Here is a 25,872-nt window from a genome sequence, read left to right as displayed (position 1 = left end):
AGCCTCCCTCCCCCAGTGACTCATTCTGGTTTTAAAACGTTATTAAAGTCGGAGGAGGAACTGATAACTTCCTGGTTGCTGCGTTTGTTCCTCTGACCACATTTTCATAAAAGTCTCAGTGAGATTTTTATGACACCTCGACATTCCTCTCATTGTTTGAATTTCACAAATGTTTCAATGTTTCAGCAGCTTCTCAGTTTGTTTTTGCTTTTCCATGACTTGCAGAGTCCAGAAAAGGAAAACCTGGGAGTTGTTTTTCCTCCGTTTGGTTTCTGTCCTTCTCGTTTCTCTGTTTCATGTTTGAATCGATTCCAGGAAAGTGATGCGATTATCAGAAAAGCTGCAGTTCGTCATGCATTCCAGTCTAAATCTAATCTGAAGTCTGTTTGTCCTGCAGGAAGAATTTCATATTTTCTAATTGTTGTTTTTTATCTCAGTGTTTCATTAAAAACTGGGTTTTGTTTTGACAGAATCCACAGTTAACCGGTTATTTCAGCAGAATTACATCACGATTCTTCAGGCCAAAACTAAAACCAGAAACGTTTCTCACTCATTTGTTTTTGACACGTTGGTGTAAAACAGGTTTCTAACGTCAACACGGCGCTGAGCAAACAGCCTGACCCGACATGCCAGGATCACATCAGGGCGGAGAACCGAGCTGGAGATCCAGCTTCACTTCAGTGTTTTTATCAAAACAGACACAAAAAGTATTTATTTGGAATCATATCTGATTTAGTTGTTAAATAATATGGTACATTAGTGGAAAAAATAAGTAAAATTGTGACTTAATTTACATTTTTATCGGGTACATGGTACTGGGCCTATTTTTTTTTTTAACAAAGTTTATTAATTATTATAAATTATTTAGTCGGAGTCTGGCGGGTCGGTCATCTGGTGTTTGTTTGGTCATGTGACAAAGATAAAAATATTGATTTTCTACATGAATATCGGCTGAAATTCTCAAATCGTTCCTGGAGTAAAAATAGATTGATTAAAAAACATCATATTAAAGCAGAAATCATGTTTTTCTCAACATAAACGGCGAATTGTTACTGATTATGATGAACTTTGTGTGTTTTAATTTAAAACTCCCATTAAATACCAAATTAAGCATAAATAATCATTTTATTTGCAGGCCAAGACCAGGAATTGAACCTCCAACCTCTGAGCCAACCAGATCAGGAAGTTCTCACATTTTCATTTTTAACACCATAAAAATAAAAGTTTTGTTCTAATTTTGCAGAAATGCCAACAGATCAACACAGATTTGTTTCCACAAAAATACTAAATTTCAATCAATAATTAACTTGTTAAATAAAGAATAAACACCCAATTAAATAAAATATATATTTTAAAATAATATTTCTAAATCAGATTTTTTTGATGTGATGTGAGATAATTTCAATAACTTACAGCATATAGATTTAATAAAAATATTTATTTTTTAAACTGAATAAAATGCTAAAATATTTGATTTTATTGTTAATTTTTTAAAATAAACTCTTTATGGCTCAAATTTAAAAATACTTTATTGAAATAAAATAAATGAAACTTTAACTCACTGAGTTTGTTACAGATGCAGCAAGCATCTCCTGTAGCAGTCTGTGCACAGCGTTTCTATAAGGCCTCTGACTGAAGACACTTTGTTGCTGCGCAGCAGATTGATGATGAGGATGCTCAGAGTCGTCTGCAGAACAGAACCAGAACCAGAACCAGCCGAAGATTAAACCCTAACCTCTGATTGGTTGGTGAGTTAGCCCCGCCCACTGACCAATCAATTACTTCTGATTTGTGACAAAAGTAGTTTAATTACATTTATATTCATTTTCAGTTTTTTTCTTATTCTTTATATTAATACTATAGACAAGCATTCCTTCAAAATAAAAGCACAAAAATAAAAGTTTTGCCACATTTGTATTTTTCCAAAAATAAAAATAACCATGTTAAAACCCAGCAGGTATTAATTTGTCTTTCTAAATTAAAAGGGACATTAAATATGTTAGTAAATATGTTTTTATTATTTTTGGTATAAAAATCAGTTAAAATCAGAAAAAGCCTCGTCTGTTGTTGAGTCTTCAGAGTGAAACCTGAGATCATGACGACCGGCGAACTTTTCCCCGTTTCTCCTCCCACATCAGCCTGAAACACGAGGAAAAATCCTTCCTGTGTTCAGCTGCTGCAGAAACGAAATGTTACAGATCTGGACGGGCGGCGCCACAAAGACCGAGACAGAAATAAACAAACGAAGCCAACAGAGATGAAATCAACGCAAAACGAAACATATTCCAGGTTATTCTGGATTCATTTAATGAAAACTTACAGTTAGTTCCTGGGAAAAATAGAATAAAATATACAAAAGCATAAAAAAAACGAGTTTTGTGATAAAATCATTGATGGGTTAAGAATGCATGGGAAATTAAGTGGAAGGAAAAAATGTATAACTTATGAAATCCAGTAAAAGGTCCCAGAAAACTTCCACCATCAGGTTTTTACATTAAATTTTATGATTTAAAATATTTATTTGTTGGGATTTTTATTTCATTGTAATTAAAATTGAATTGTTAGTCATTTAGTTTTTTCTATTTTGTACATAATTTCATGACTTAGCCATGTTAGCTAAAGCTAGCATGTTGGAAAACATTAACTAACTTTAGTCTTTAGTAAACATAAGCTAAGAAGCTAATGTTAGCATAAATGCTATCAATATCATGCTAATATGCTAATAATAAATTTGATCTGTTTCTTTAATGTATATTATTCATAATTTTATAGCAGAAACTCTTTCATGACTTTTCCTGCGTTTCATCGTCAGTTTTCTGGAATCAAATGTTTAATTGGATTTTAGTCGTTTATTGTCATGTTTCCAGTGATTAGAGGACAACTTGAATAAAACCCAAACATCAACAGATGTTTTTAGAGACTTGATGTATAAACTGCTAATCCAGATTAAAAACAGTCAAACTAAAAGTTCTGCCTGTTCAGAGTGAAGGGATGCAGGCAGGAACACGTCTGTAACAGCAGGGAGGTTCAGCAAACCGGTTCTGGTTCTGCTAAAACCGCTGCAGAGGTTTGGGCTTCAGCAGCGCGGCGATGGACGTCGACCTGTTGACCTTCACCATGCCGGCCAGCGTCTGAGGCCTCTGGCCGGAGGAGGCCGAGGAGAAGTGGTGGCGCAGGCGGTTCCGCTGCTGCTTGGGCGGCTTCAAGCCCGGATCGGCGTTCTCGGCGCCGCGGGTCAGCGCGGCCTTGGGCGGCGCCGCCAGCAGCTCCAGGATGTCCGGGGATCGGTCGCTCAGGTACTGCCAGGCCTTCTTCCCCGCCACGTCCCTCAGCTTCACGTCGGCTTCCAGCTTCTTCACCAGCAGCCGGATGACGTTTTTGTGGCCGTGCATGGCGGCGATGTGGAGCGGCGTCTGACCCGCCGTCGACTTGGCGTTCACATCGAAGCTCAGGCCTTTCTGCTCCACCCCGTAGCTGAAACAGACATTTTGAGATTTAGCTGAGAAGTTTTAGAGGAAAAACAAGAAAATGTCTGACTTTGAAAAAAAATGACATTTTGCTAGAAAAAAAAAACAAATTTTAAAATTTATCTCCAAAATTTTCTAGAAAAAGGTAAGAAATTTCTGAGTGTGAAAAGTCAAATATTTGCCAGGAAAAATTTCTGAAATTTTCTAGAAAAAATTTGAAATTTTTCAGTTTGCAAAGTTGGAAATTTACTTGAAATTTTTGATAGAAATTTGGCAGAAATTTTGAGCGCAATCTCTGAAATCCTGAAAAATTTTTTTGGAGAAAAATCAAAAATTAGCTAGAAAAAAAAAAATCTGAAATTGTGATGAAACTGAAATTTTCTAGAAAAAAAAGGCGATTTAATGAAAAATGTTCAGAATGATTTTCTAAATCCTATTAATCATCTGAATAATCTATAGAATAATTGATTCTTAAGCTAATATCTAGCTGCAGCTTTAGGGCTGAGGAAACATTTCTATTGAAATGTCAAATCAACATGTTGACGTTGAGAGAATCAAACTGAAACCGGCTCCAGAATGCGGCGCTGCCGGCCTGTCGGCTCACCTCAGGGTGTTGATGACTCGGTGGTCGCCATGTTTTGCCATCCAGTGCAGAACCGTGAAGCCGGAGATGAAATCCTGCCGGTTGAGAAGCGAGGAGTCGGACCTGAACAGAGCGTAGACGTCCGGCCAGGCACCCGCCGCTGCCTTCACCATCCAGTCGTGCTCCTGGGCCTCCAGAGGAATCGCAGACTGTTGGCGACAGTCACATCCAGTTTGTTAGCATCAACAAGGCAGTTCAAAGTTACACCATAAACACACAACAATAAACAAGAAAACATATTTCAGTGGAAAAATAATGAAATGTTGTAATTCAGAGTCGAATCAATCGTTGTTCCAGTTCTCATTAATGAAAGTAACTCTACACAGGTTGGTTTTAGCCTCGACTTGAAGGAACTCAATGTTTCAGCAGTTTGTTCCAGATTTGTGGTGCATAGAAGCTGAATGCTGCTAATCCACGTCTGGTTCTGGTTCTGGATGCAGAGCAGAACTTCCTTCTTCCCCAAATGGAAATAAAAATGGAGAGGCATCAGATTTTAGTGGTTGGAGGAATTCTCAAAACATTTCCAGTTAGCGCTAGGCTAATGGTTTGTTTACAACCCAGGGCGTTCTGGGTTGTATTTACCCAGAATTCCCTGCTCTGCAGTCCACTTCCTGCTTTTGGAGCAGTCTATGGTCCACTTGGCGTTCACATATGCATTCAAACCGAACCAGAGTTCACTTCAGCTGGACCCAGACTGAGGTCAGTGTTTTGGGTGTGAACCTAACCTTGTAGACAAACGAAGTGTAGTTGGATTAAAGCGGATCGATGTTCAGTGTCAGTCAAACCTGTCTGGCGTTGTGAGAGTGAAGGCTCTTCCTGGATTCCTTCCTCCCGCCCTCTGAGGCGATGGGGCTGGGGCATCGCGGCGGCGTGGTGGAGGACGACAGCGACGAGGACGACAGGTGGTGGGGAAGACTCAGCGAGGACGAGATCCGGTGCAGCCGTTCCAGTCTGGCGTCCTCCGGTCCTCCACCGGGTTCCTCCTGGTCCAGGTCGGTTCCCAAGCTGCGGCAAATCCGGTTCCTCAGTCGGCTGCTCATCCGCCGAGCCGCCGCCGAGCGAAGCTTCACATGAGGCGAGTCGATGGAGGTTTTGCTCGACTTCATATCATCATAGAGTTCATCTACAACATAGAGGAAACTTTAGCTTCAATAGTAAACCACAGGTGTTAAACTCCAGTCGCTGTCCTGCAGGTTTTAGATGAGCCACAGGTAAAAAACACTGGAATGAAACGGCTTCATGGCCTCCTTGTGTAGATCAGTTCTCCAGAGACTTAATGACCTAATTATTCTATTCAGGTTTGGTGCAGCAGAGGCACATCTAAACGTTGCAGGACAGCCAGCGGCCCTGGAGGACTGGAGTTTAACACCCCTGCACTAAACACATTAAAAATATGCAAGCTAATGCTCACATTAAAAACTAGCAGAAGCTAACGCTAAACGGTTAAATACATAAAAATATAGCAGAAACTAATGCTAGACATAAAAAATCTTTCACAAAATAAATCTGAATCACCAAACACATTTTTAAAAGTATTAGTTGCTAATGCTAAACACTCAAACACATTGCAGAAGTAGCAGAAGCTAATGCTAAACTGCCAAACACATTAAAAATGGAAGACAACAAAAACAGGCACTCTGCCTCCTCAACCTGTGGACTGGTTCAGGGACGATCCTCTGGACGCGTACTGCTGGCTGTCATTCAGATGGTCGCTGGACAGGTACAACTTTCTGCTGGGAGGCGAAACGTCGTCGCAGAGATTCCCCATCGACTGGTGGAACGACATTTTCAGGATGGAGCGACGGGCCGGAGGTTCCAGGATGGTTCTGTTGGACTCCTGCAGAACCTCCAGCGACGTCGACGAAACCGCGGGTTCATCTGGAGGATGAACAAATAGTTCAACAGATCACCATCGGTACAGACGTTTCCAGGGATTTGCTTGTTTGAAGAGAAACATCAGCCAGTGAAAAATTCAAAATGGCCGCCATGTTGTCAAAGACGGTTTGTTTTTGAACTAAATTTTCCCAAATTTATCATGAATTAATATTTCTGGTGTCAAATCATCCATTAATAGACAATATTATACAAATCATATTTATAATTAGATTTTTAAAGATAGTTGCCAAAGAAAATTAATTTTAGAACTAAAATCTCTTAATTTTACAAGTCATAAAAATATGCAACATTACATGGCAATAACAGCGGCCATCTTGAAAAATGGCTGTTATCCTGGAATTAAAGTGGCTAATGGGAAAATGGACAGAATAGCACTTTTTTATGTTTGTATTAAATATTTGTACAGTAACATGCAGCACTAAAATAAGTGAAATAAATTTTTAAAAGACAACCAGAACTTTTGGTCCAGAAGATTCCAGGAAAGTCTGGATAACAGAAAGAAGAAAGAATCTGCTATACCTGCTCCAGAACCAGTCTGGGTTCTGGAGGACCCAGACGGAGGCCAGTCGCTGACGGAGGATCTCGCGTCCGACGGCGGGTCGAAGATGTCGCTCTGACTGGACGACAGCCTCTGGTTCTGATTGGGCCTGATTGGTTCAGAGGTCCGAGCAGCACGTTTGTCATGGAGGCGTTCGGTGTTGAACTCTGCTTCTAGAGGCAGACTGCGTCTCATGGACTCCACAGGGACAGGTCCAGGTTCTGGTCTGGACCCGGACTCTGAGTGGGATCGAGATGCCGGAACTTCAACGTCCGAGTTCTGGATGTAGATCTGAGGAACCTTATTCCCTGAGGAAGAGGAGGGAGGAGCCGGGGACTCTATGACGCACGGTGAGGAGGCAGACATGGCCCTCGCCACGTCACTGAGAGGGACGTTCAGGGGCCACGGACCTCCTGCTGAGCCACGTCTGATCTGGACATCCTCCTCCTCTTTGTCGTCATCCTGAGAAACAGCTGATCTGTAGCTCTGCCTGTGTCTGAAGCGGCGAGCCGGAGCCTGATGGAGCTGAGGAGCGGGTTCAGGTCCTCCAACGGGTTCTGGGTCCTGAGGAGGACTCTGCTGTCCAGGATCTGATTCAGGAACCAGATCCAGGAAGGAGATTTTCTGTTCCCTACGCAGCTCTGGACTCTTGGGAACCTGCTGTTCCTTAGGAGGTTCTAGGTTTTTCTGATGTACTTTACATAGTTCTGGACTCTGGGAGATATGCTGTCCCTTGTGAGGTTCTAGATTCTGGAGGACCTGCTGTCCCTTAAGAGGTTCTTGACTCTGGGGGACCTGCTGTCTCTGGAGAGATTCCAGATTTTGGGGGACCTGCTGTCTCTGGAGAGGTTCTGGGTTCTTCTGATGTACCCTATGTAGTTCTGGATTCTGGGGTACCTCCTGTCCATTAGGAGGTTCTAGATTCTGGTGGACTTGCTGTCTTCTGAGAGGTTCTATATTCCTCTCAGGTTCAGGGGGACCTGCTGTCAAAAGATGTTCTGGATTCTGGGGGATTTGCTGACCACTGAAGTATTCAGGTATTGGATCCTGATAAGGAATCTTCTGTTCTCTGTGTAAATCTGGAATGGAGTCTGGAAAATAGATTTCCTGTCCTCTGATATGTTCTGGAACGGGGTCATAAGACATCTGCTGTCCCCTAAGAGGTTCTAGATTCTGGGGGCCCTGCTGTCCCCTAAGAGGTTCTAGATTCTGGGGGACCTGATGTCCACTGAGGTATTCTGGAATGGGATCTTGATAAAAGACATTCTGACCTCTGAAGGCTTCTGGAACAGGGTCTTCATAAGAAATCTCCTGTCCCCTGAAGCGTTCTGGATTTTGAGGGATCTGATAAGGAATCCGTTGTCCCCTGAGAGGTTCTGGATTCTGGGGGACCTGCTGTCCCCTGAGAGGTTCTAGATTCTGGGGGACCTGATGTCCACTGAGGTATTCTGGAATGGGATCTTGATAATAGACATTCTGACCTCTGAAGGCTTCTGGGACAGGGTCTTCATAATAAATCTCCTGTCCCCTGAAGCGTTCTGGTATCTGCGGGACCTGATAAGGAATCCGTTGTCCCCTGAGAGGTTCTAGATTCTGGGGGACCTGCTGTCCACTGAGGTATTCAGGAATGGGATCCTGATAAGGAACCTCCCATCCCCTGAGGTGTTCTGGATTTTGAGGGACCTGATAAAAGCTCTGCTGTCCTCTTGGTGGTTGAGATGTGGGAGGTTGAGAACCTCTCAGAGGATCTCTGCTGGGGTCCTGATAAAAAACATTCTGTCCTCTGTTGGGTTCTGGGACACGGCTAATCACATATCCTCTTGGATCCTGATGTGGGGCATCCCATCTTCTGTTGGGGGCTGGGAATGGACTTTGATGAAGGACCTGCTGTCCCCTAACGGGTCCTGGAAAGAGGTCCTGACGGTTACCAACATGTCCTCTGAAGGGTTCAGCAATGCGTTTCTGATGAGAGGTCTTCTGTCCTCTGATGGGTTCTGGAGCGTGGTCCTGACGGCTGACGATACGTCCTTTATTGGGTTCCGAGACGGTTTCCTGATTTGGGGGATCCCACCTTTCACCGGGGTCTGGGGCATGGTCCTGACGGCCGACGATGTGTCCTCTGACGGGTTCAGGAACGGTTCCCTGATGTGGTTTGTCCACTCTTCTGGAGGGCATATGGGGGAAGTCCTGTTGAGGGACTTCATGCCTTCCAGTAGGTCTAGGTGTGTAGCCCTGGTGGTTGACAACATGTCCTCCATTAGGTCCATAGTCCTGTCCTCTGATCGGTTCTGGAAAGCGGTCCTGATGGGGGGCTTCCTGTCTCCTGGTGGGGGCTGGAATAAAACTTTCTTGAGGCATTTCCTGCCATCTGATTGGCTCAGGGATGTAGTCCTGATGTCTCACAGCTGGAGCACCAGCAGCAGAAACCAGCCTGTTCTGTTCCTCTGTTTTGCTCTGATAAGGAATCTCTGAAAGTTCTGGGACCCGGTTTCGTACCTGGACGGGTTCTGGACTCGGGTTTTCTCCGTATTTCAGCCTGGCGCCGCTCTCCACCACGATCCCAGCCGCAGGCAGGGCGGGATTCCTCTCGGTGTCTCCCGGAGGGGCGAGGCTTACCGCCGGCGACAAGCTGGCTCCGACCGGACCCGGTTCGGCGGAGTCTCTGCCCGAACCGTCACCAGAAACATATCCTCTGTACTTCTTCCTGAGGATCACGGTAGACACCCCGTCGACCTTCGACACGGTTGCCACGGAGTTGACAAAACTCTTGAAGAGATCTCGGTTCCCGACGTTGTCCGGATTTTCCCGCAGGTAGGGCACGAAGTGGGCCAACAGTTCGGTGTTTCTCGCCGAGCCGCCGCAGCGCTGCAGGAAAACCAGAACCGCGTCCTGAGTGAAGTCTGTGGCCATGCTGGGTTCCGTTCAGGTTCTGCTCCGTCTCAAAGGTCGGGCAGTAGTTTCTGTCAGCCCAACTAAGCCCCGCCCACCGCAGGTATTTAACCCCAAACTCACCTGCTGCGTTCCAGCAGGTGAACCGGATGTCCAATATGTTCACCTGGTTCATCAAATTCTGCTTTCATAGTATTATTATCAAGTAAGAAACATTTTCTCAAAAACTGTGGAATATTAATTAAAATTTCTGCAACAAAACTAAATTTCTCAGAAATTGTATCAATTCAGGTCTCAAATTTTTCTTTCTGCCACTTTAAAGTTTGTTTCTGTTCTGATTTATCTACTTCTATCCGGTCCCTGGACATCTATGGAGTGCTGAAAGTGCCATAAGGTGAATATTTACACACTAACTGCATCATCAGCATGTGATTTCTTGTCAAAACAAGAAAGAAACACATATAACACTATTGATATCACTAATCTACCAGCTACACACATCAGTTTTTAGTCATAAAATATTAATTTGTGTTGTGCTGCAGCACCATAAATATTTTATTTATATTGTGAAATAATATGTTCCTTTTTATAATAAAAGAAGAAGGAAAATCATTATTTGTGCCCCATATTTCAGTCACACTTTACAATAGAAACTCTGCTGAAAGTTTGAATTTTTCACAAAATGTTCTCTCATGTTTTTCCATGTTCTGAAATATTCAGACATTCGGTTTTCATTTAAACTGCATTCATAGTAATAATTTCATATCCACATGAACACATTAAAAATCAAAACGAAGGGATTTTCCTCGTGTTTCTGCCTCTGAATTACAGGTTTCTGTTAAATCAGCTCAGAGTGAAAACAAACTGTAACATTTTCCTTCAAACTGGAACCGAAGGCTCTTTAACTTGTCAGATCTCCAACATAAAACAGTAGAAACATAAAAATGGACACATTGATCCGTCACAAGCTGCTGAAAGTCAAAGTTCAGGAGATTTTATGATACAACCTTTAATTTTCTGTTTGGAGCTTAAATTTAGATTTTGCTGGATCCAAACTCACCAAACTGACTTCAAACAACATTTGAATAAAGATCAGATTATGTTCAGCTAATTACTTTACTCATCCTAATTTAAACCAGGGGTGTCCAAACTGTGGCCCAGGGGCCATTTGTGGCCCTTGGACTGATTTTTTTCTGCAGCCACCGACTACCGATCAAAAATGATCCAAATTTGTCCCGTAGATGCAGATAAAGTTTTAATTTGTAATCAGGGTAAAAACTGGTACCAACAGAATTTTCTTGCAAAGTTTTTGTGTTTTTATAATCAAGTTTTAACAAAAATAAAAGAAACAGGAACAGGCTGAGCTGAAAAAGTGCTTTTATTGAACAAAAACTTCAGGCGGAGATTAAATACGGAGTCGTGTTTCTGAAACTGGTTTCACAGCCGGATGAAAACGGAGGAGTTTCAACAAGTCAGTCGCTGCTCTGCTGGTTTTCTCTGAGATTTTCCAGATTGTGTGAAAATCCCTCTTGGAGGTGAAGATCCTTCTGTGCTCAGGGTTTCCCGTTGTACAAAATTAAATATCTTTGGGAACCGTTTTATAATTCCTCTTCAGAAGGGACCAGAATTTGCTGCTAGAGGTGATGATAATGGCTATAAAACATCTAAAACATGCCAGTGTGTGACGGTGAATGTTAAAAAGCTGGCAGGTTTCGTTTCTTCCCGGTTTTCCTGCCGGTTTGCGAGCGTTCAGCCATGAAGTGGTCGGGTGGAAACAGTGGTCAGACTGCTACAAAGTGCGACGAGCTGCGTTCAAGAGAGCGGTGGCGGCGTTACGGTGCTGGCGTTAGACGCTCCTCCTGGGGAGAATGTGCTGGAAGGTTTGTGGGAAACATCTCAGTCCTTCAGGTTTGGGAGCGATCCGTTTCCCTGCAGGCTGGCTGTACATGTGCGGGGGCAGAGCGCCGTTTCATGGACGCCGTTTCATGGACGCCGTTTCATGGACGCCGCTTCATGGACGCCTTCGCTGGAAGACGTGGCTGAAAGTTCGATTCTTTGCAGATGACTCTGTTCTGCTCGTTTTGTCCGGTCCTGAACAAACGGACCTGTTCGGGTCCCTGAAAGCACCGTTTGAGTTGTTTAAGGACAGTCGGATAAAAAAATAGATATCGAAGTGTGGATCTATCTCGTTACATCACAGTGATGTCACGGCGGTGGACTTGACGGAGTGGGCGGGGCTTGGCGGCAGGCTCTCGGCGAGTCGCGCCAGCTGCTCCTCCCGCTGCCGGATGAGGTCATCGAGCTGGCGCTGGCGAATCAGGAGCGAGGGTTTGGCGCTGACAAAGCGGCGGTAGTCGTGGAGTTGTGCTTCGGTGAGGTAGCCGGTCAGGATGGCGGTGACCGCGCGCTGCCGCCGGTCCAGGTTCTCCTTCAGCTCCCGCGCGTCTTCGGTCTGACGAAGGAGCAGCGAACGCTTGTGATGAAGGGAGTCCTGAGGAAGAGGAGCAGAGAAATATCTGTTAGCTGAGTATTTGAGTTGCGGACCGGCCGGTCAATCATTAAATGCGTGGACAGCTTGCCGTATGTCTCACCCTCTCCTCAGCAGCGTCTTCAGTCAAACCTCCGTCTCTGTCCAGAGAAAGCAGAGACTTGTCCACCCTGGACAGGCGGCTGCACAGAGACAGCAGCAGGTTGACGATCCTCTCCAGGTCTCCTGCAGACAACAGCGATGATCAGACCCCGCTCTGACCTTTGACCTCTCCCTGCGGGTTGCCTACCTATGAACATGCTGTACTTCTCCTTCTCGTTGGCTTTCAGCTGCTTGTGGATCAGCGCCTCCATGCCGGCGCCCGCAGCCTGGTGGCGCCGATGCTCCTCCGCCAGAGCCGCCTTCTCCCGCTGCATCGCCGCCACGCAGCGCCGCAGGGCCTCACACAGCTCCCCCTGGTGGACAGGAGGACAAACATCACCTCGTTTTAAATGATGTGGAGGAAATAACTCCACCCATCAGTCTGAGACGTAGAGAAACACGAGTTTCTGAATTGGAAGGGAAAGTAAGTGCACCCCGTGGTTTGTTCAGCTCTTGGTGTTTAAATAATTTATCTTCAGACTGTTTTACTGTTTTTAAAGCTTCATGCTGATTATCTGATTTGCTTTTGACCTTTGAACTCTCCAGATTCCTCAGGCTGGTGGCTGTTAAACTTGTCATGATAACAAAGTTTTACACGATAAATGACCAAAGTAATTACTGCACAAAATGTCAATATTGTTGTTGTTGAGACCATTTTCAACTAATTTAATGATAATAGTGTAATAATTGAAGTTTATTCCTTCAAAGATTAATAAGCTCTGATTTTTAAAAATAACTCTTAACTCTGGAATTGGAAGATATTTGAAATATCTAAATTAAAATTGAAATAAAACCCCCACAAAGCCGAAACCTTAAATAAAATTTACTGCAAACAAAATTTCCCTTCAATAAATATTAATAATCAGAACAGAAACTATCAGTTAACAAGATTTTTTAGATTATTTTAAACTATTTTTTTATACTTTCACATCTTTCTTTACCTTTAATTCTAAATGTTTTATAATTTATAGGTTTATTTTATTTCTTTGTGATTGTAATCAATACTTTTATTATCATATAATATATATAATACATTTTTAATAACCATGTCATTATATCTGCATCAGTCATGAATGTTTGGTTTTTTCTGATTGTCCTGTTGTGATTTTTTTAAGAGTAACTAATCACTAAATCTAGTTTTTTGCAGATAAACTGTATTAATTGTGTGTTGAGGATTGTATCTTTATATTTCTGAGCAATTTTTGATATTTTTGTATAAATATTCATGTTAATTCTCCCATTTTTGGCCTAAAACCATCTCAGTGCTGCCCCCTGTGGGTTGAACCGAGGTTACTGCAGGTGAGTTTTCCTGTTGGTTTTTGTTAATTAATTAAAATAAGTTTTAGGAGAAACTTCTCCAGAGGATTATTTGGTGTTTTAGCTGCTGATGCTGGACAGTCAGATGTTTACCTTCCTGGTGTTGACGTCGTTCTCGTCTTCATCAACGTCCGTTTCCTTCGTTTGGTCCGAACTCTGACCACAGTCGCCGGCCTGCGTCCTGGAGACGGGAAATAAACACATCAATAATCCAGAAAATAACCTGAAGATATGCATAACATAGAAAATAATTTTGATTTTTTGTTTCCACACAACTGCAGGTTATTTTCTGCTAAATAATATTTAGTTATATATATTTTATTCAAGATTTTTACCCCTGAAGACAGAAAACAATGAACTATAACTTGAAATTAAAGAAAGTAATTAATTAATAATCTATCTCATAAATAATTTATTATTTAATTTTTTAAAATACAAACAATTAATAAATAGCCCCAAAAATGTTTCAATATTTTTTAAAATACAGATTTTAAAAATTAGAAATCACAATTAAGAGTAAAACTTTAACTTATTATGTGCAAAACATATTAATGTTAGGATTTGTTTCCTTTTGATAATAAACACCTTCATTTAAACATTTCATTTTGTTTCTTTGTCTTATAATTTAAGATAGTTTGAAACATTTACAAACATTCAAAACCAAAGACAGAAATCATAAAAAATGTTCTCACTGCTGTAATTTATTTTATAAATGCACATTTTAATATTTTTTTATATTTAATTGTTGATGACATAATGATGGAGGCATTTATTTGTTTATTTACAATATAACGTTAATATGGATCAAATTTGCGCAGTTCTCCCGTGTGGCCGCTAGGTGTCAGTGTTGACCAGGCCTCCGTTTGAACTCGCTGTTAAAAGAGACAAAGTGAGTTTTTTTAGTGCTGATTTGGGGTCATTTCTAGGTCAAACTGCATCACTGAGCATGAAAGTGTTGAAGGAAACTCGGAGTTTGGTTAAAGGTGGATATTCAGCTGCTGGGAAACGATCATCAGGTTATTCTGGTCTTTCCTGCTGATCCACCTCATAAACAGACGGTGACCTCCAGGTCACCTCGCCGCCCGCGGAACGTCGTCACGGTATCCCCTCCAGAGAAGAAGGTTTCATCTCCTGTAATCTGTGACTTGGAAGCAGCAAATGAAACTGTGAGCCTCTGCGTCCTGATTGTTATTGTTTCCGATGAGACGACATTCCTCCTCTGAACACCGAGTTCATTAAAAACAAACTTCACGTCTCCGACTCTTCAGGCGTCCATATTGTTCTCCTTCTGCTTCTTCACCAGCTGATAAGACCAGAAACTGTCAGCAGGTTGGGAGATAAATGTTTCCTTTTTCCAAAACCTGACTAAAATTAGACCAGAACTAAACTCTCAGTAACTGCTACTTTTATTTTGAAAGTCTGAGGTAAACCATTTCTTTAAGTTGTTTAAAACTATTTTATCTTTATTTTGAAGTAAAACTTCAGTTTTACATATTTTAACTCTTAGTTTAAAGTGCATCTATTAGTTTTATTTTGAAAGTTCAAGTTGAAACGTCTATTTTACTGTTTCATCTTTTATTTTGAAGATTATCAAACCGTTTTAAGTTTGAGTTTAAAGTGTAATATTAGCTTATTTTTAAACTTCAGATCCAAATATTTAAGTTAATTTTTTAAACATAATTTGTTAACTTTATTTTGAAAGTTCAACTTAAAACTTGTCTTGTAAATATTTAAGTTTATATTTGAGGAGCGCACATTAGCTTTATTTTAAAAATCCAAATTAAAACCTCTCTTTAAAATATTTACACTCTTATTTTGAAACAAAATATTAACTTTATTTTGAAATTCTGGTTTAAAACTTCAGTTTCAAATCTTTAAGATAATTTTTAAAAATAATTTACATTAACTTTATTTTGAATCTAAAACTTTTTATTTTAAATATTTAAACTCTTATGTGAGCTACATACATTAGCTTTATTTTGAAAGTCAAATTTAAACCCTCTGTTTAAAACGTTACACCTTTGACCAAAACCATTTTATCTCCTACAGGTGAAAATATTGCAGTTAATAGCTAATTGTATTAATAATAAACCGATTTAGAGAGTTATATAATATATATTTATTTCTTATTACTCAGTTAATGATTCATTAATGAGGATTAAAGGAGGAGAACTAGTTCAGATAATGTTCAGAGTGTAGGTCACCTTTGACCCGGCAGTGAACTGCCCTGTGCTCCACCAGTCAGGCTGCCGTTAGAAAAGATTTCCTCCATCAGCTTCATAGTGCATTCGCCTCCCCAGGTGTCCAGCAGGGGCGCCAGAGAGGGATCCTGCAACACCTGAACACCAGAAGTAGATGATTTACATTCAGTGACTCGTTACCTCTGTCACATATTCAGGGCCATAGAGATTTTTTAAATCCATCCCCTGACTTTTACTTTAAACTACAATCACTCTTCCACTCATTCTGAAGCTACTAGCGCCAATTAGCTGGACCTTTGTTGAATTAGTTCACTTTAAAGGGGTGAATATTTATGCAATCACTTATTTCTTCTTACATATTTTAATTTAATAGTCATTATTTTGTAGAAATCAGTTTTTATTTTGGCATTAAAGGGTTTTTCTGTAAAACTTTTTTGTCAAATTTTGTTGATCATGACTGATTTGTAAAAGCAACAAAAGGGGTAAAACATCCAAGGGGAGGAATATTTTTTATAGTGTAGGTTAGCTTGAAGTTTTATTTTATTATTAATGTGGCTAACAACATTTTGAATCTTATGATTATTTTGGGTTATACCAGAAAAACACAATGTGGAGTTCGATGTTACGCTGATGACACTCTGATATAGTTAAAACTTTATAATTTTTTGGTTAAGAAATGACATTATTAATCAGGAAGAAAACATTCAAATTGTTTAGTTTATCTAAAAACAGCAGTTTTATTTACATCAACAGGCAGAATTTCTTATTTTTCTGGCATTGACTCAACTTTTATGCATTTTTGAAGTTCATAGGATCCATGATTCGTTGTAACAACAGACTTTATATGAGAAACATTCATTTATAAAAACAACACTGTAAAAATACTGTAGGCTGTTTAGTTTTATCACTTTAAAAATGCTTAGCTATGTTGTTTCTTGTATAATGGATCATGGTAGATGATGTATGCTAGGCGCTACTAAGCTAGCAAATGCAATTTTTGACTGTAAAACACGCTGGTGCTTGGAAAGACCAACACAAAGTTAAAGTTCTGTTGGATCTTTCATTTGTGATGAAATTTAATAAACTGAGTCAAACTGTGACTCTTAAAGGAACGAAAACCATTTAAACAGGAACAACCCAGAAACCTCCAGGACGATGCTAATGCTAATGATAACGGTGCTTATCTGTCCAGAGTGAAGACCAAAAATGAAGGTCTTGAGTCAAACATGGACGAGTCAAAGGTCAAAGGATCAAATGTTTGGAGTCAAGATAAGACTTCAATCCAAGAAACTGCCCAGCTGTCAAAGCTGGTGGTGGAAGAAAGAAGAAGAAAAATCGATTTCAAGTTCTTCTCCTCCTCAAACCAACAGCAACAGTTAGAGGTTCCAGTTGGAATCGGTTCCCAATCAAACGTCTAAACTGGTTTTGGGTCTTAATTCTGAACTCTGGACATGGAAACTCATCGTCTGTGCAGAGACGAACTATCTTTGTTGGTTTTATCTTTTCTGATCTAGTTTGTTTGGCCTGTGGCTTGGAGTCGAACTACGAACCAGTTGTTGAGTCAGCGCCTCCACCCTCAGCTCTTCGGGTGACTTCTCCCTCCTGGGAAGCGGCTGGTACTGGAAGACGAAGACGTCCTCGGTGGAGTTGGACGGCTGTGGCTTTAATGGCGGAGCGGACTGAGCCGAAGACGTCCGGATGGAAACCGAGTTTTTTAAAGTTTCTGGATTAGAGCTAAAAAACAGAGAAACAATCAGGAACTTTGAGGTTTTAATAATAAATCTGGATTCAGGAAAGATTGGAAACGAACCTTTGTAACGACTGAAGATCTGCTTCCATCTCAGCTGGAGGTGGCGGAGGAGGGAGAGGAGGGACGTCCTCCATGATGTTCGTCTCTTTAATCGGTGGAGTGAGAGGAGGAGGAGGAGGAGGAGGAGGAGGAGGACTGGTGAGGAAGACGTCGTCAAACTCCTGAAGGTTACCTGTTGACGTCTGCAGCGGCTGCTGCTCGAAGGAGCCGCTGAGGCTGGATTCAGAGATCCTCAGAGAGGACAGGCGAGGATGGACGGACTGATGGGAGGAAGTGGAGCTCCCACTGGTCTTCCTGTATGGTGGTGGTGCTGGTGTGACTGGTGAAACTGGTTTGGTATTTTCAGAAATCTCTCCAGTCAACTCCAAGCTTAAGGTTCTGCCTCGGTGTCCGTCTTCTGCGGTTCCGTCGCTCAGGCTGCGTCTCGTCTGTCTGTCGCCGCTCTGCGCGATTCCCGGGAAGGTGATGGCGTCCAGGTTGGCCCGGCTCAGCCTCTCGCTGGAGGTCCACTCCGCGGCGCCGCCGCCGTCCTGCTGGTTCCCGGGAGAGGAGAAGGGCGAGGGAAGGCCGACGGAGGCCGCCAAGGTGGAGGTGCTGTAGGCCCGGAGACGTTCGCCGTTCCTCTGGCGCTCTCTACGACTGACGGGGGTGTGAGAGACGTCTAGAGGAAAGAAAAGAGACAGAATTTAGAGAAAGAAAGAAAAATACACAAATGAAAAGAAAGAAGATTAAAAAAAAAACTTTGACACTAAATAATGTTGGGACTGAAGATTTCTAAAAGGCTTTTTATAATTAAAGATGGAGAAAGTTAATCCAGCTGGATATAAACTTCAATATGGACGGATGGATGGATGGTTGGTTGGTTGGTTGGTTGGTTGGTTGGTTGGTTGGTTGGTTGGTTGGTTGGTTGGATGGTTGGTTGGATGGTTGGTTGGATGGTTGGATGGTTGGTTGGTTGGTTGGTTGGATGGTTGGATGGTTGGTTGGTTGGATGGATGATTGGATGGATGAATGGTTGGATAATTGGTTGGATGTCTTACCTTGTGCAGGCGTTGTCGGTCGGTCAGAGTTCTCATTGAACCGGTTTGACTGAGTAGAACTGAACTCTGTTGATCTGTGAATATCTGCAGGTCTGAGAGACACAAAAAGACAAATAAGTAAAAAATAAAAATTTAACATAAAATTTCAATGTTAATTATTTTACATCTTTAAATATAAAATCAGTCCAACAGGAATCTGATTAGTAAACATCTAGTTAGATTTTAAAACATTTTTTGTAAACCCACCAGCCCAACTAGCTCATCAAGCTAACCAGGATCCACTCAGACAGTGAAAATAAAGACAGTCAGAATGCTTGACTATGAAATCTCGACTGTCTGCAGACACTGTGTATAGAGTATAAATGGCTAGAACTGCGATTTGTGTCGTGTGAAAGCAGATTAGCCGTACCGGTCTGCAGCCAGAGCACATCGTCCAGATTCAGAGAAGGAAACGTCGAAACTCTTGATTTCCCCTGAAATTAAGTTCTGAAACACACAAAGGTCGGTCAGTTTTCTGACTCCAGGAACCGCCTCGGTCCAATCGGTTCAGGATTACCTGGTTGAGCTTGTCTGCGGTCGGGGACGAGCGAGAGCGAATGTGTTGAGGTGAGTATTTGCTTTCTAAACGCTCCAGCAGATCCTCAGCAGAGGCCGACCTCCCGGTCCGGTGGACCGACCCGACCCTCTGCAACGCCTCGTTGACCTTCGTGGAGAATCCGGGTTTGTACTGAGGCTCAGCGATCTGCCGGTCTTCACTTATGTTCGAGTCTCTGGTACCGGACTGACTGTGTCTGTTGATTCGGGCTTCAGGGTTCAGATCTGGACTGATTTGGAGATCAAGACTGGAGAGAAGAAGAAAAACCAAGAAATGGGTTAAAAACGTTCATTTAAGAAAAGAGATTGGTTACGTCAGAGATCGGTTACCCAGGGATCGGCTGAGCTGGAGGTCTGGGTGTGGTCACCCTGCCCGGGTAGAAGAGGTTGGACTGGAGGCTCCAACAGTCAGATCCCAGAGCAGGGACGCCCTGATCCGGACCAGGGTCCTGAAGGGAAAGCATGCTGGAGGTGGACGAGAGGCTGTAGGTGTCTGTCCAACAGGAGAAGCCAAAAATGTCATCAGGTCTCTGTCATGTCATTCAGAACCAAACTGGACGACCCTGAGCGGCTCTGACCTGTGTGGTAGCCCTGTTCAGGGTGGAAGTAAGCGCTGCGAGGTCTGGATCCAGTCCTCAGCCCTGCCTCGTCCCTCCTGATCCCTCGCTTCCTCTCCACGTACTCAACCAGAGCGTCTTGGCGGAGCTGCCGCAGGTCCGACCTCGACACGGCGCCCTGACTGAGTCCGGCGCCAACGTGGCTCGCTGCAAGCTCAAACATCTTCCGACGGTCTGCTACGCTAGTTTCTGGAAGAACAGCAGGGATTAGACAATGAACAGTAAAACCAGATGTAGCCAGATTTCCACTAATATGTTGATCCGCTACTAGTGTTTTTGCTAAGTTTGTAAAAATCCCCCTAAATTAATTTTACCTATAAATTCTAAAGTGCTAATTGGCTGTTTTGTAAAATTTCAACTGAATAAATACTACGGTGTCATAGACACATGGTGGGCATCAGCATGGTTATAATTAGCGCTTTAGCTTCTGCTAAATACCATGTTGGTGTAGCACTTTAGTCTTAGCTGGATTCATGTTTATGATTAGCGCTTTAGCATTAGCAAGCTTAGCCTTCCAGGTAGCGTTGCTCCCCACTGAGGAAGCGAGGCGTTACGGTTCGACCCAGATGTTTTTACCTCCTCCTCGTCGGAAGAGGGAAGCTGTTTCTGGATCAGAAACTCCCACTTCGTTCATGTTCTCTGGTTCGGAGTATGAACGTTTCTTCTGGTCGGCCGTCAGACGCTTGCGGCCGCAGATCCTGGTCAGAGCCGGCGGCCTGACCGGAGGCACGCTGGGGAGCGGCGGCGGGCTCCGGCCTCCGTCATCGGGGCTGACCGCATGCCTCTCCTTCGGGGTGTGAGGGGAAGTGACTGGTGGCATGACGATGCCCTGAGGTTTGGGCTTTGTCTTTGGGCCTCTTTTCTCCAGTGAGTTGTACTTAGCAGGGTTGGGGAACGGCTGAGGGCCGGAGACGACGGGAGGCGGAGAGCTGAGGTCTCTCTGTCTGAAGGAAGTGGAGCGAAGGACGGTGGGCTGGGCGTCTTTCACTGACTCCCTGTAAGATCTGATTGGAGAAGTACCAAACATCAGGACAGGAGCAGACATGTTGGAGGGCTGACCTCTGGGAGGGATCTGACCTGTCCAGCAGGGGGTCGACCGTCTCCTGGGGTTCGGGTCGATAAGGACAGTTCCTGTTGACGTCTCCGTCCAGCTGGAAGCTGCTGCGGCTTCTCTGGAGCGCTGAGACGGGATCGGCTGGAAGCCTGAAGCCCAAACAGAAATTATTTAACAGCCTTTTGTTAGAGACGTGACTCGCTGGGTGTCGTTAAATTTACATCCGGGAATTTAACGCAAACCCACAACACAGCAGGACAGAAAGTCGATTGTTTAACTCGCCGTCTGTTACTGAATGAAACCTGGAGACGTTGGGATTATTAATTCAGTGCACTGAGCCACAGCAGAGGGAAAAATAACGCAGAAAAACCCTTAAAGAATAAATCAAAAACACTTCTTTCCACTCTTTGTGTCGGCTAAGCTACACGCAGATCCGTTGCCATGGCAACTGACAACAACGCCACTTTAAGTATCAGAATTCAACACTGAAAAACACTCAAGTATTTTCCACACAAATAACAGATCATTCAGTCCGCTACAGTATTTTACAGCTTTTATGCTTGATGTTTATTTTTCTGAGGTAGGTTAGCTAAAGCTGCTATTAGCTAAGCTAACACAGCGGTGACAGATTTAAACACCTGCTCTACTGATGATCTGTCAGAGTTGGTGTTTTGGTCGCCTTTATTTACATTTTTTAACTGAATCAAAACTCACCGAATCCCGCAGCACATCTACATGCTACAGTTATCATAGTCAAGCTAGCATAACTGAGCTACTTCTTTCTCCCTCGCTATTTTTTCTTAATTAAAACGTTTTCCTGACCTTGTTATCTGTAGTTATGTTATTGCTGACAATTAGTAGCAAAGCACTGCATCCATTTTTCTTTTATATATCAAACATACATTTAAGATTTACATTGTTAGCTTAACAGCTAAAAACAATGCTAGTCATCGTTAGCTAGCAGCTTTTTGCCCTCCAGTTGTTGCTCATCGTCCATAGAAACGGTTGGAAGACATGACAGAGTAAAAATTGTTGTAAAAATTAGGTCAATATAATTTGAGATCAATAGAAGAAATAAAGAAATAAAGAAGTGGGAAACTTCTCAACGTCCATCTTTCATTTATTTGCTAAATGTTCATAACTGATGTGTAAAACATTAGAAAGTTTGGGAAGCTAATGCTAGCAATGCTATTTGAAAGCAGCCAATCAAGAAGCACGAGTTATTTTCCTTGTTGCTGATTGGCTGAACCCAACAGCAGTGCTGCTGCTTTGTGTCCATCCAGGCTTCCGTACCTGTGTTTCATGTACTCATTGCCGCCTCCTCTGTAGCTCATCGTCCTGTGGGCTTTGGTTCCCTTGGTGCTTCTTTCCAGCATGTTTCTGAGGTCCTCCGCTCCACAGGGGGAACTGCCACCTTTATCGCTCATCTGGGCCAGAACCAGAAAATGAAAAGTTTAGAATCAGAGTTTGGGAGCAGAAAGGCAGCGGTGGGGAGAGTTTGGGTTTTACCCCCAGATGGGAGGATTTGCAGTAGGAGTTGGTGCTGAAGCTGCGCAGCTTCCCTCCGTCTCTCCGCCGCTCAAAGTGACTGACTTTCTCCAGAACCGAGAGGCTGCGGGCCGGACTCTGGCCGCCGTCTGGGCCGTCGGGAACGGAGCAGCGCTGGACCTCGGCCAGGGCGATCTCCAGGCGGGTCAGAGGGTGATCGCTGTCCGGGTCTCTGTGGCTCCACTGGGCGGATGGATGCGGCGCTGAGCTGGGCGGTACCTGACCCTGGGCGACCCGGGTCCATCCGGCCGGTTCTGACTGAACGATGGGCGGATCTCTGGGTCTAAAGAGACGTACAGCATCAGAATGAACGGCTTGCAGGAAGGAAAAAACCCGATTCAAAATCAATAAGTAAATCCAAAATAAGTAGAAATGGATTTTTATGATTGGAGCTTTAAAGATGGAAGAAAAGGAACAAATTTCTGCCAAAAACTGAAATTCTGTGATTAATGTCAGAAATTTTCAAAAAGCTTGGAAATTTTCTAGAAAATTATTTTTAGTAAAACATTTCTAACCTAAAAAATTAGATTTTTTTTTTCTGAGATTACTCAAAATGTCAAAGTTTTGTGACAGAAATTTACTTCTTTTTCTAGCAGATTTTGCACGTTTGCTGCATTCAAAGAAAAGTTTCTAGTTTTCTTTGGACTCGATTGAATAAATTTATTGTCAGCAGTAAGAACAGATTCTGGTCGCTTTGTTTCAAACTCTTGGTATAATTAGCCAAGTTTGGAAAGAATAAAAGCTGATTTAGGTGCAGCAAAAGAAAAGTCTCTGGATAAACTTGGTTTTACTTTTTGTTAAAACTTTGTTAAAAATACAAAATACTTTGTTTTGTAGTTGATATTTTCCTGTGTGAGAAAATTACATTGATAATAATTTTTACCCTGATTACAAATTAAAAGTCTCCTGCATTTATGGAACAAATTTGCATAATGTTTTAACTGCAGTTGAGGGCCAGATAAAATCATTCAGAGGGCCACCAACGGCCCCCGGACCAGTGTTTGGGCCCCTGTGGTTACAGAACCAGAGCAGCTGTACCGGCTGTTGTCTCTGGGTTCGCTCCTCCCCTGTGTGGACGCGGTTCTGAGGTCTGGGACCGAGTGGACCGGGGTAATCCTGAATTCGTGGTTCTGCTCTTCCTGCCGTCCTTTCAGAAGAGAATCGTCGAAGTTCTGGCTGAGGTTCCTGGAAGGTCTCTGGGCTCCAGTCGGACCCTCAGAACCGCCTCCAGAGGTTTTCAGGTGCTGCTTGTGGGTTTCAGCGTTCGACTCTGGGTGCTGGTGCCAACTGCAAACACAAGGCTTCGTTAATACGAGCAGAAACATCCAAAACCAGGAAACGAGTCGGTACATAAGGTCAAAGGTCACCTGTCCGCCTCGGGCAGCCTGGACCTGAGCTGTCCGGATCCAGGTCCGGAGTACGAGGAGCGGGAATACGGTGAGGATCCGACGCTTTGGTGGCCGTTTTCTGTCGTCCGTTCGTCCCGGACCGCCTGCTGCCGGCTGCTCTCCTTGGTCAGGGCCGTGTAGACTCCAGACGGACCGGGACCGGGACCGGAGCTGGGCGTCTGCGCGTACTGAGGTTCTGGCTGGGGAACCGGGTAAACGCTGGCAGGAAGAATGAGGCGGCTGGGCGGGGAGCAGGGCCCGGTAGGGGACGGGGGCTGGGAGAACCCGGCGCCCTGCCTGGGCTTGGTGGTGGGGCTGCTCTCCGGACTCTTCTCTATCACGGTGTGGAGCTGACCCTCGGCGCCAAACGAAGCTTTCGCTGAAACCAAACGGAGACGGACGGTTGGTCACTTCTGGCTGACGATCCGTCAAAGATCTGATTTGAACTTTGGCAGCTGACCGTTTGAGGAGGAACGTCGGTAAACGTCTGCTAACGTGCTAGTAGCGGAGCTAGTTTTTTGTTTAGCACGTTAACATTTCCGCTAACTTTAAAAACATTTAGCGCACTTAGCTTCTGCTAAATTAAGTTTCCAAATAAATTTTAAAGCTCTAATCTACTTGGCAGTTTTGAAAAGTTTGACATTTGTGTTGAAGTTTTGGTGAGACGTTGATGCTGTTAGCTGTTCTGTCATCAATTAGCAAAGTCAGCAACAGAGTTTTCTCTACTTTCAGGAACGACTGCGCTCTGCCGGTGAAGTGCGCAGCGGAGCGGAGTGCAGTAGAGACGCATGTTGTCCAGGTTTACTGGAGTATAAAAAAACAAATTAAAATAAAAACAAGCGACTCTTAGTCTGATAGAGGGGCAAGTAAAGCCTGGCAGCCCTCCAGGCTTATTATACACAGAGGGAAACAGTTAGTTTTACATGTTAAACAGTTTTGGTTCGCTGTTTGTTGTAAGACCTCATTTAGATGAAATAGTAATTTTCCTGTGCTACAGTTTGTGCCTCTCAAAGTAAACCGATCTGAGCGCTGAACCGTTCCGCTCAGTGGAACGACACAGAACCACAAGAACTGCTCTGAGTATGGATGGGTTACCTGAGGCCACTGGGCCGCTGGAGTGATGCCAGGAGCTGCTCTGCAGAGACCTGCATGAAAAGATCATCGATAAAATTATGTGACCTCACAACAAAATGCGACGCTTAGCGGACCGTACTCACCGCAGCGACCGTGCGTGGTCCAGACTGGACCAGGAGTTTGGCCTCTCGTGGTTCCTGATGGCGGCGTAGCTGTCGCTGCGCCTCGGCGGAGCGGGCGCCCCCTTCAGGCTCTCGTAGGAGCTGCGGCTGGCCGCCTGGCCCCATATGGGTCCCACGCTGTGCCTGTTGGACGCCGGGACGCCGCCTCTGCTGCCGTTAGCGCCGCGGTAACAGACCCCGCCCACTGAGCCTGCAGCACCAACAGAAACATGAGAAAACTGTTGGACTCTACGGACTGCATCTCCCAGCATTCATAGCAGGACGTCATAGAAACACAGAACGTTTATAAGAGAAAACACGTTCTGACTGGAAATAAATGGTTTTAAAATTCCAGATACAAACATTCAGTCGCTTCTTCTTCTGCGAATAATTTCTGACAGACTCTAGGCTGACTTAGTGCAATGCTGCCCCCTTCTGGTCTAATTCACATATGTAGAACTTGAGAAATGCATTTTTCAAGTTAAATTCCTCTAAATAACGAGATAATTTTACATTTTCTTGAGATAAATTAATTTCCTGACGTTTTTCTCGATCGATCGATGATTCTATAGATATTGGAATTGCTGCCAATTAATTAATAACACAAACACTGCGACCTCTGATTCCCACCACAAGTAAAAGCAGAAGGTTCATTTCAGAAAGTGTTTCTGGGATCAGAGCGCACCCTGGAGGTCTCTTGGCCCGGACCTGGGCCCGGTTCTGGACGAGTTCAGCTCCTGCTCCTGAGTCAGGCCCTGCTGGGCGTCGTAGACGGCGCGGACGTATCGGATGTCGGCCTGCAGCATCTCGGCGCTGCCGGCGCCTCTCTGCGGGACGGCGTCCAGGGAGCAGGAGCGCTCCGGGCCGAAGGAGGGCGTGGAGGCCAGGTACTCGGGAATACTGGAGCTGGTGGAGAAGGAGGAGTAGGCCGAGTCCCGCTTGCTGTGCAGGAGGTCGATGCTGTTCGACCTGCAGCGCAAAAAGCAGATTCAATCTGAAGGAAACT

At 43.8% G+C, this 25,872-nt stretch overlaps 2 protein-coding genes across 8 annotated transcripts in view; both read right to left on the bottom strand.

The window, feature by feature from the left end:
* Positions 1 to 1,995: 1,995 nt before the first annotated feature.
* On the bottom strand, positions 1,996 to 9,604 carry sowahb (sosondowah ankyrin repeat domain family member B). Of its 5 annotated transcripts, none has more exons than XM_032569454.1 (6): positions 7,376 to 9,604; positions 6,526 to 7,339; positions 5,761 to 5,988; positions 4,896 to 5,233; positions 4,072 to 4,259; positions 1,996 to 3,474 (listed from the first exon to the last, which is right to left on the bottom strand). In XM_032569454.1, the coding sequence occupies exons 1-6, from the start codon at positions 9,452 to 9,454 to the stop codon at positions 3,051 to 3,053; spliced, it is 4,071 nt and encodes a 1,356-aa protein (XP_032425345.1). In that variant the 5' UTR covers positions 9,455 to 9,604; the 3' UTR covers positions 1,996 to 3,050. The 5 variants fall into 5 exon arrangements, with proteins under 5 accessions (XP_032425345.1, XP_032425347.1, XP_032425346.1 ...); XM_032569456.1 differs by having other exon boundaries at positions 6,526 to 7,303; XM_032569455.1 differs by having other exon boundaries at positions 6,526 to 7,356; positions 7,393 to 9,604.
* Positions 9,605 to 10,793: 1,189 nt separating this feature from the next.
* shroom3 (shroom family member 3) overlaps positions 10,794 to 25,872 on the bottom strand; it is a 43,378-nt gene continuing 28,299 nt past the window's right edge. For all 3 annotated transcript variants that reach the window (XM_032569450.1, XM_032569451.1, XM_032569452.1), the window contains 21 exons: positions 25,552 to 25,835; positions 24,849 to 25,077; positions 24,727 to 24,776; positions 23,611 to 24,010; positions 23,282 to 23,530; positions 22,205 to 22,526; positions 21,989 to 22,122; positions 20,719 to 20,844; positions 20,218 to 20,645; positions 19,603 to 19,830; positions 19,355 to 19,517; positions 18,987 to 19,272; positions 18,840 to 18,916; positions 18,431 to 18,522; positions 17,391 to 18,051; positions 17,131 to 17,314; positions 15,584 to 15,717; positions 13,473 to 13,560; positions 12,211 to 12,376; positions 12,025 to 12,146; positions 10,794 to 11,924 (listed from right to left, as the gene is read on the bottom strand). In XM_032569450.1, the coding sequence (XP_032425341.1) occupies positions 11,628 to 11,924; positions 12,025 to 12,146; positions 12,211 to 12,376; positions 13,473 to 13,560; positions 15,584 to 15,717; positions 17,131 to 17,314; positions 17,391 to 18,051; positions 18,431 to 18,522; positions 18,840 to 18,916; positions 18,987 to 19,272; positions 19,355 to 19,517; positions 19,603 to 19,830; positions 20,218 to 20,645; positions 20,719 to 20,844; positions 21,989 to 22,122; positions 22,205 to 22,526; positions 23,282 to 23,530; positions 23,611 to 24,010; positions 24,727 to 24,776; positions 24,849 to 25,077; positions 25,552 to 25,835 (4,720 nt within the window). In that variant the 3' untranslated portion in view covers positions 10,794 to 11,627. The remainder of the gene's footprint in view (positions 11,925 to 12,024; positions 12,147 to 12,210; positions 12,377 to 13,472; positions 13,561 to 15,583; positions 15,718 to 17,130; positions 17,315 to 17,390; positions 18,052 to 18,430; positions 18,523 to 18,839; positions 18,917 to 18,986; positions 19,273 to 19,354; positions 19,518 to 19,602; positions 19,831 to 20,217; positions 20,646 to 20,718; positions 20,845 to 21,988; positions 22,123 to 22,204; positions 22,527 to 23,281; positions 23,531 to 23,610; positions 24,011 to 24,726; positions 24,777 to 24,848; positions 25,078 to 25,551; positions 25,836 to 25,872) is intronic.

This window comes from Xiphophorus hellerii, chromosome 8 (assembly GCF_003331165.1).
Source record: "Xiphophorus hellerii strain 12219 chromosome 8, Xiphophorus_hellerii-4.1, whole genome shotgun sequence".
In the NCBI taxonomy this organism is placed as follows: domain Eukaryota; kingdom Metazoa; phylum Chordata; class Actinopteri; order Cyprinodontiformes; family Poeciliidae; genus Xiphophorus; species Xiphophorus hellerii.
The sequence above is the reverse complement of the archived record's forward strand: the minus strand, read 5'-3'. Positions and strand labels throughout refer to the sequence as shown.

Coding starts and splice junctions, on each gene's coding strand:
- sowahb (XM_032569453.1), bottom strand. CDS start 9,454: ATGGCCACAGACTTCACTCAGGACGCGGTTCTGGTTTTCCTGCAGCGC. Junction 5,989..6,525: donor CCAGACTGGTTCTGGAGCAG/GTATAGCAGATT, acceptor TTCATCCTCCAG/ATGAACCCGCGGTTTCGTCG. Junction 4,260..4,895: donor ACTCTCACAACGCCAGACAG/GTTTGACTGACA, acceptor TGTCGCCAACAG/TCTGCGATTCCTCTGGAGGC.